We start from the raw sequence: 8,299 nt of genomic DNA, 5'->3' as shown, positions 1-8,299 counted from the left end.
ATAAAAAGGTGGGGGCGTGGGGGGTATTATTTAGTCTGTATGTTTAAAGCTCTGCAATCTGGCTCTGTGATCATGCTTGGTCTGGTCAAGAGCGAGGTATCTCTCACCTGTGCCATTTTGCTGCACTTTCATATTTTAGCCACAGTCCTCACTGGCTTTGCCATCTCCCAGAACCACCCTGGTGAGTAAACCACAATCTCTGCTTCTACGTGAGTGACTGGCTCAGGGAACTCTGCAGCATGGGATGAAGGAACAGACCCTCAGGCACTGGGCTTCTTATGCTGCAGAAATGAAGTTTATTAGCAAATTAAAAGCAAGGTCTGAAAGACCAGGAGGCAGCAGAAGAGAGAAAATAGAGCAGTCAGGACACTCTGAAAGGAGGAAGGACAAATCCAAGGGCCAGGGCTGAGCGGCTGGACCAGAAAGCCCATCAGTAGAGAAGCTCTGCCTGCCTTCAGCCTCCCCCTAGGCTGACTGGGGCAGAAAGGCCTGGAGTGGCAGGCCTGGAGAACGGAGCCAAGGAACTACAGGCATTTGCCATTTTCTGGCTCCTCCAGGTGACAAGTAATTCAGCATCGAGGTGATGAGCAGGGCCCAGAAGGCCCAGAAAGGCAGGGAGAACAGGAGGTACAGGCTGAAGGGCCCACACAGGTGCTGGAGACTGGGGTCGCACATGGGTTGCAGGGGAGCCTATAGAGAGAGAAAAAAAAAAGTGTTTAGACATTGGCATGAACTGTGGTGCTGGAGAAGACTCCTGAATCCGTTGGACAGCAAGGAGATCAAACCAGTTGATCTTAAGGGAAATCAACCCTGAATACTCATTGGAAGGACTGATGCTGAATCTGAAACTCCAGTATTTTGGTCATCTGATGCAAACAGCTGACAATTGGAGAAGTCACTGATGCTGGGAAAGATTGAGGACAGAAGGAAAAGAGGGTGTCAGAGGATGAGATGGCTGGGTGGCAACACGCTTACAATGGACATGAACTTGGGCAAACTTCAGGAGATGGTGAGGGACAGAGAGGCCTGGTGTGCTACAGTCCATGGGGTCACAAAGAGTTGGATATGACTGAAAGACTGAATGACAACAATGAATGAGAAGTACATGAAAGTCCAAAATAAATAGGCACTTTAGAACTGAAAGAGCAGGGGACTTCTCTAGTGGTTCAGGAGCTGAAACTCCATACTCCCAGTGCAGGGGGCCTGGGTTCGATCCCTGGTTGGGGAACTGGATAACACATGCCTCAACTAAGAGTCCTCATGCCACAATGGCAGATCCCACATGCCACAGCTTGAAGATCCTGCATGCCACAACAAATATTGAAGATCCTTCGTGCTATAACTAAGACCTGGTGCAGCCAAATAAATTTTAAAAAAATTTGGAAGCACAAAGTGGAGCTTAGGCCATACAGGTCCTTCTAAGCCTAGAAAGGGGAGGGAGGGACTGTCCCAAGTTCTCAGTGAGGCTGCAGCCAGAGCTCAGAGGGCCTTGTGCAAAGCCTCTCCCACGAGGAAAGGAACACAGCAGAGAGAAAGGCAGAAAGCAAGTGGAGCAGGAACAAGCCAAGGCCAGCCACTCTCTCAATTTAAACACAGCCCCTAGGGGCTTCCCAGGTGGCTCAGCAGTAAAGAATCCACCTGCGGACACAGGAGACCCAGAAGATGGGGGTTCGACTCCTGGGTCAGGAAGATCCCCTGGAGAAGGAAATGGCTACCCACTCCAGTATTCTTGCCTAGAGAACCCCAGAACCCAGAACCCCAGGAGCTTGGTGGGCTACAGTCCACTGGGTCACGGAAAATCGGACCCAATTGAATGATGAAACAACAACAAAGCATTTATAAACACAGCCCCTGATCCTGTTCCTGACTGCTCATAGGGGTATACCATCTGTCCACCTATGTCATAGTGCTACTGAGAAACTAAAAATGAGGTAATAGGTATCAGTGCTCCATGCAATATTTTTAAATGCTGAAAGTGACGCTCCTGGGATATTCCAGAAGGAATTTAGCAAAACCTAAATGTACTGAACCCTCCGTGTGTTAGCCCCTGTGGGAGTGACTAGCACCTAGAAGCGTAACATGGATGGCATGAGTTTCAGAATTCTTACACACCTTCCTCTGTGTCCAAGCAGCACCAGGCTTGCTGGGAGGCAAGTTTGTCCTCAGAGGTAGAATCTGCAATGCCACTCCCTCCTTTTAGTTCATTCCCAATAAGAGGTTTCTGCTTTTACACATGATATTGACATAAACAACATCAGGCTACATACTTGCAGTCCTCGTTTTCCAGAAGGTTCCGGTATGTGGCAATCTCGCCCTCCAGCCGGGCCTTGACATCCAGCAGCACCTGATACTCCTGGTTCTGCCGCTCCAGGTCAGCCCGGATCTCAGACAGCTGCTCCTCTACGTTGCTGATGAGGCTCTGCATCTGGGCCAGCTCGGTGCCGAAGCGGGCCTCAGATTCACACAGTGAGTTCTGCAGACAGTCCTTCTGCGGTACCAAAGAAAGAGGAGAAGAGGTTAAAAGCCACGGACCCTGTCCTCAACCCCTTCAGACCATGAGACCCCAAGCCGTCATCAGGCCCAGAGAGCAAGTCCTCAGCAGCGACAACTAACAATGCACTGTGGCTCTTCATCATAGATCTTAGGAGACATTTGCAGAACCTCCCTCACTGCATGAATGTTCATTTCCTCAGCATCCACACACACTAGAGAGTTCTTGCAAAGGCAAAGAAAGTGAAAGTGAAAGTCACTTAGTTGTGTCCAACTCTTTGCAACCCCATGGACTATACACTTCATGGAATTCTCCAGGCCAGAATAATGGAGTGGCTAGCCTTTCCCTTCTCCAGGGGATCTTTCCAATCCAGGGATCAAACCCAGGTCTCCCGCATTGTGGGCAGATTCTTTACCAGCTGAGCCACAAGGGAAGCCCAAGAATACTGGAGTGGGTAGGCAATTCTCTTCTCCAGTGGATCTTCCCAACCCAGGAATTGAACCGGGGTCTCCTGCATTGCAGGAGGATTCTTTACCAACTGAGCCATCAGAGAAACCCAAAGGCAAAGAAGTCAAGGTAAAAGGTGGGTCCTCAGACGATATCTAAGTGAGGCATGTACTGAACCTGGGGACTGCCCATGAGAAGTGGGAGCCCACCTGAGTCTTCCACACTCCCAGAGGAACTCACCAGCGTGTGCTGAGCCTGCAGCTCCACCTCCAGGGTGTTCACCATGCGTCGAAGCTCCAGGATCTCCGACTGGCAGCACTGCAGCTCCTCTGAGCAGGACATGGCCTGCAGGCTGATGCCTTCAGACTGTAGCATGGAGCACATGGAGAAGTGATCGATCACCTCCCTGGCCAGATGCAGCAGATCCCTCCCTGCTCTGCAGCGCCGCCCTCACCTGAGTTTGGAACCACTGCTCCACGTCACGGAGGTTGGTCTCCACCATGGCCTCATACTGGCCCCGCATCTCCTCCAGCACCCTGCCCAGGTTCACAGTGGGTTCCACGTCCAGCTCAATCTTGAGCTTATCTCCCAGCTGACACTTCAGAGTGTGGACTTCCTGTGGACATAGGAGGACATCCCGTTGGTGGGGCTCCTGCTGCCCTCCAGTCAGAGCCTCAGCTCCCACTTCCCATTCACTCCAGCGATTTCCCTGCACTCCTCTGAGGACGAGGCCCTGCCTGCATCAGTATGGTAGTTTCCGAAGTCATTCAGTGGGCCACCTCCCCGTGAAAGCCAGAGCTCCCCTTCAAGCCTTAACCACAAGGCACGAGCATCTACCCCGAGCAGGAGGAAGAGCCTCATTGCTTCCTCTGAAGAAGCCTGAATTCACCCCAGGACATCTCCACATGCCACCCAAAGGGCCCCTGCACCTGCTCATGGTTCTTCTTGAGGCAGAGCAGCTCCTCCTTCCGGGACTCCAGCTGGGCCTCCAGGTCAGCTTTGGCGAGTGTGAGGTCATCCAGCACCCTGCGCATCCCGCAGACATCAGCCTCCACCAGCTGGCGGAGGGAGTGCTCCGTCTGGAACCTTCAAGGCAGACACAGGGATTGGGGTTAAAGAGAAGAGAGCCCATGGGACACAACCCACAGGGTGACTCTCTGGCCTTCCTTCTGCCGTCCAGTTGTGAGTTGGCATTGCCTGGGTCATGCGCTCACAGAAACTGCAGGGTGATTCTCACTCATTCAACACTAAGCACCTAGGACAACCAGGCAGAGCGGCCGGTCCTGGGGATACCAGGGTGGTCTGCGGACAGTGCCACTCTCGAGGGCAGATGGCCAAATTGGAAGCAGCAGAGTAGCCAGACAAGTGGGCTCACTGCAGACCCTCATCTTCCATGCCCCCCGACTGAGATGGACCCTGGACTCTGTTCCAGATTAGGAGCCAAGGATGGGAAGAAACTTCCTTCACCCTGGGGGAGTGAGGCGTCCACAGTGCCCAGAAGAAAGACAATAGAATATAATGTCCTTCCTGCTGCCCCGCTGGGCCCTCTCAGGGAATGTAAACCCTCTGACCTCCACAAGGCTCCAGGCTCCCGATTTCTATCATGAATACTAGTGCTCACAAATTGGTGGAGCTGCATTGTGGAGATACATCTTATACCAAGGCAGCAGAATTTCTTAGGAAATGACCTCGGATAGGAAATGAGGTGGTGAGTTCTGGTTCTACTGCTCAACAGCCACGTGACTTCCAGTTGGCAAGTCCCCTCAGGGCGCTGGGCCCCATGTCCTCAGAAAGCAGATGCCAGCACTGCCCTGCCCGCCTCACTGGGTTCTTCTTACATAGAATCAAGTGGAGGAAGTGTTTCAAACCACACTATAAACTATAAAGGCTAAACAATTGCAGGGGGCCAGGGGTGTTTTCTCAAGACCTTGAACTTAGTGCCCTCTGTTTATGTCAGCTGTAACTGTTGGTTTGGAATCTTGGTCGATTGCATCTCTGATGCCAAGAGCATCACCAGAGAGACATCAAGGTAGGCATCTGGCTCCTCCCCTAAGTGTGCTACCCCAACTCACTTGGTCCTGAAGTCATCTGCAGCCAGTTTGGCATTGTCTATTTGCACGACCAGCTTGTTGTTCTCAGATTTGACGCACAGGATCTGGGGAAAGAAAGTACGCTCAGGGATTCATTATTTCCAGCGTCACCTATGGCCTCAGTCAAAAGAAGAGCCATTGGCTGGGTTCAATCTACAACATCACCTTGACAACACAAACTCCCAAAGGTGTGAGTGATGCTGGTGTGGCTGGGAGGGGCACACGCAAGAGGATGCATGACAAAGGGGGGAGGTGTAGAGCCAAAGGAAGCAAGAGGTGGGGGATAGTAGCAAACTGAACACATACCTAAGACTTATTATTTTGCCAGATCTGAGGCTTAATCTGATATAAACAAGAAGAGCTAGAATCTAGGCCCCAGAACAATGGGTTGGTTTCAGGTAAGATGGAATCCATTCTTTTTTAACTTTTTTTCCTTGAAATATAGTTGATTTACAATGTTGTGCCAGTCTCTGCTATAGAGCGAAGTGACTCAGTTATACATATATATACATTCTGTTTTATATTCTTTTCCACTATGGTTTATCACAGGATATTGAATATAGTTCCCTGTGCTATATATTAGAACCTTGTTGTTTATCCATTTTCAATGTAATGGTTTGTCATTATCAGCCCCAAACTTTTAGTCCATCCCTCTCTCTTCCCACCATTCCCTTGACAACCACTAGTCTGCTCTCTATGTCTGTGAGCCTATTTCTGTTTTGTAGATAGGTTCATTCTGCCATATTTTAGATTCCACATATAAGTGATATGATATGGAATTTGTCTTTTTCTGACTTACTTGGTGTGATAATCTCTAGTTGCAACCATGTTGCTGGGAGTGGCATTATTTCACTCCTTTAATGGTTAAGTAATATTCCATTTTGTATATGTACCACATCTTCTTTATCTATTCATCTGTTGATAGCCATTTAGATTGTTTCCATGTTTTGGATATTATAAATAGTGCCACTATGAACATTGGGGTGCATGTATCTTTCTGATCCTGAATTATATTTTTGTCTGGGTATATTCCCAGGAATGGAATTACTGGATCATATGATAATTCTATTATCACAATTCTATTCTGTTAGAATTAGTTTTCTGGGAATCTCCATACTGATTTCCATAGTGGCTATACCAACTTACACTTAAGGTAGGATCCATTCCTAATAAGTTGTCTCTACCACTGGTTGGTCAACCTCCTCAAAGTTCTTCTCTGAATCTAGTCATAGCTCCATGGCCCTTATTTTGACATTCTTTGTCTTTCTGTCTCCAAAACTAAGTAAGTTCCACAGAAGCATTCCCTTTATAATGGAAAGGGATAGCAGAGACACATAAGAGATTAATGCTACTGAATACACTGGCTCTTAAAGGACGTTAGAACATATATCCCTGAGCCCTTTAACTGCAACAGAACTTAATTTGCACTGTTTTTGCAACTATAATTGATGAATTGTAAGTACTGAAACTAAGCAGAAACTCAGAATCCCAGAGAATCAAACGCTGCATCTTATCCTTTACACATTCACATTCCTTCACTCAAGAGAATCTCTTCCCCCCAAGTCTGGGGTTAGCAGGTGCAAACTATTATACTAAGACTGGATAAACAAACTGTACAGCACAGGGAACTATACTCAATATACTCAATATTGTTTATGGGATAAACAATAATTGAAAAGAATATTTAAAAGAATATAGGGACTACCCTGGTGGTCCTGTGGTTTAGATTTCTGCAGGGGGTACAGATTTGATCCCTGGTGGGGAAGCTAAGATCCCACATGCCTTGCAGTCAAAAAACCATAACATTAACAACCGAAACAATAGTGTAATATTTCAACATTTTTAAAAAATTATCCACATCAAATAAGTTTTAAGAATATTAAAAAGTATATATACATAAGTTAATCACTTTACTGTACATCAGAAATTAAGAGCATTGTAAGTCAACTACACTTCAATTTTTTAAAAAATCAGTTACAGCTGATTCAATCATCAATCCAGGCCCTGAACATTTAGTGCAAAGGCCAGTCACCTTTTTCTGTAAAAAAGCCAGACAGTTAATCTTTCAGACTTTGCAGACCATGAATCTCTATCAGGACTACTGGACTCTGCCATTGGAGCATAAAAGCAGCCAGAGACAGTACCTCAATGAATGAGCATGGCTGTGTACCAATAAAACTTTATTTACAAAGTCAGGCAAGAGGTTGACTTTGGCCTAGGAACTGTTGTTTGCCCACCTCTGATGGGAAGCATCACAAACCTCACCTTCTGCTGCAGCTCCTCGATGATGCGGAAGTGACTCTGGTAGTCCGGACACACGGTGGACTCAGGGCACTTGCTCAGCTCTCGGATCTGGCTCTCCAGCTCCGCGTTGTCCCGCTCCAGCCCGCGCACCTTCTCCAGGTAGCTGGCCAGCCGGTCGTTCAAGAACTGCATGGTCTCCTTCTCATGGCTGTTGAAGAAGCCTTCACCGAAGGTCCCACAGATTCCGATGTTGCCTGGAATGTCGCAGGTGCCCGGCAGGGGGCAGGCAGCGTTGCAGCTGTGGGGCAGACAGAGGCTGGGTCGACCCAGAGGGGTTGTGCCCACTCGGACTCGATTGGCGTGTGCCAGGGTGGCGGAGAGGCCCAGGGGGGCGGCCCCGGCCTGTGAGAGCGGCCCACTGAGGAGAGAACTGCAGCTGATGGAAGTCATGGCCAAGATTCTTGCTTTGTCCACGGCTGGATTTGCTCGAGTTTGAAACCTCCCTTCTTCCCTAGACCTTATATAGGCCTGTCGTGGGCGTTGGTACAAGAAAACTGGCGTTTTCCTCATGAATATGTATATGGATTCTTAAACAATCGCGCTATTAGTCAGTTGAGTTTGTCCCCTGTAAAGAGTTAATGAGCGCATGAAAGAGGCCATGACCCACACAGCCTCCCCTGACCGCAGGGTCCTAGAAAACAGGGAAAATGAGGTGTCTTTGAGCTGCCATGTCCTGCGGCTTTTGTCTCTCACCCCTCTGTCCACTGATCCCTGTGAAGGCATGGAGAACCAGAGCCTCCAACAACGTCCTCAAAATCATTCTCACTTCCATACTCTTTTCCTGCCACGGAATGTTCCCATCATGGCAAGTTTAAAATATTAATCGATCAGGCACCCTAAGGAAAGGAAAAAGTCAGGAGTTCATTTCAGCTGATTGGTGTGGACTATGCATTGTGGGACACTGTTGTAGGGAGGGAGTTAGATTTTAATAAGAAGGATAAGGAACTTAGTGATCTTGATATTAAAA

General features: G+C 48.4%; 1 protein-coding gene across 1 annotated transcript; it reads right to left on the bottom strand.

The window, feature by feature from the left end:
• Positions 1-273: 273 nt before the first annotated feature.
• Positions 274-7,774, bottom strand: LOC122441969 (keratin, type I cuticular Ha7-like). Its single transcript, XM_043469148.1, has 7 exons — positions 7,294-7,774; positions 5,011-5,093; positions 3,868-4,024; positions 3,393-3,554; positions 3,179-3,304; positions 2,268-2,488; positions 274-690 (listed from the first exon to the last, which is right to left on the bottom strand). The coding sequence occupies exons 1-7, from the start codon at positions 7,720-7,722 to the stop codon at positions 570-572; spliced, it is 1,299 nt and encodes a 432-aa protein (XP_043325083.1). The 5' UTR covers positions 7,723-7,774; the 3' UTR covers positions 274-569.
• Positions 7,775-8,299: the final 525 nt, after the last annotated feature.

The sequence above is a fragment of the Cervus canadensis genome, chromosome 1, assembly GCF_019320065.1.
Source record: "Cervus canadensis isolate Bull #8, Minnesota chromosome 1, ASM1932006v1, whole genome shotgun sequence".
NCBI classification, from domain to species: Eukaryota; Metazoa; Chordata; class Mammalia; order Artiodactyla; family Cervidae; genus Cervus; species Cervus canadensis.
This window is presented reverse-complemented; position numbering and strand designations above follow the sequence as displayed.

What these genes read in the sequence shown, in the direction of transcription:
- LOC122441969 (XM_043469148.1), bottom strand. Translation starts at nt 7,722, where the DNA reads ATGACTTCCATCAGCTGCAGTTCTCTCCTCAGTGGGCCGCTCTCACAG. An exon ending in TCAAGAAGAACCATGAGCAG is followed by an intron (nt 3,555 to 3,867) that starts GTGCAGGGGCCC and finishes CTATGTCCACAG; the next exon opens with GAAGTCCACACTCTGAAGTG. An exon ending in CTGGAAAACGAGGACTGCAA is followed by an intron (nt 691 to 2,267) that starts GTATGTAGCCTG and finishes CTCTCTCTATAG; the next exon opens with GCTCCCCTGCAACCCATGTG.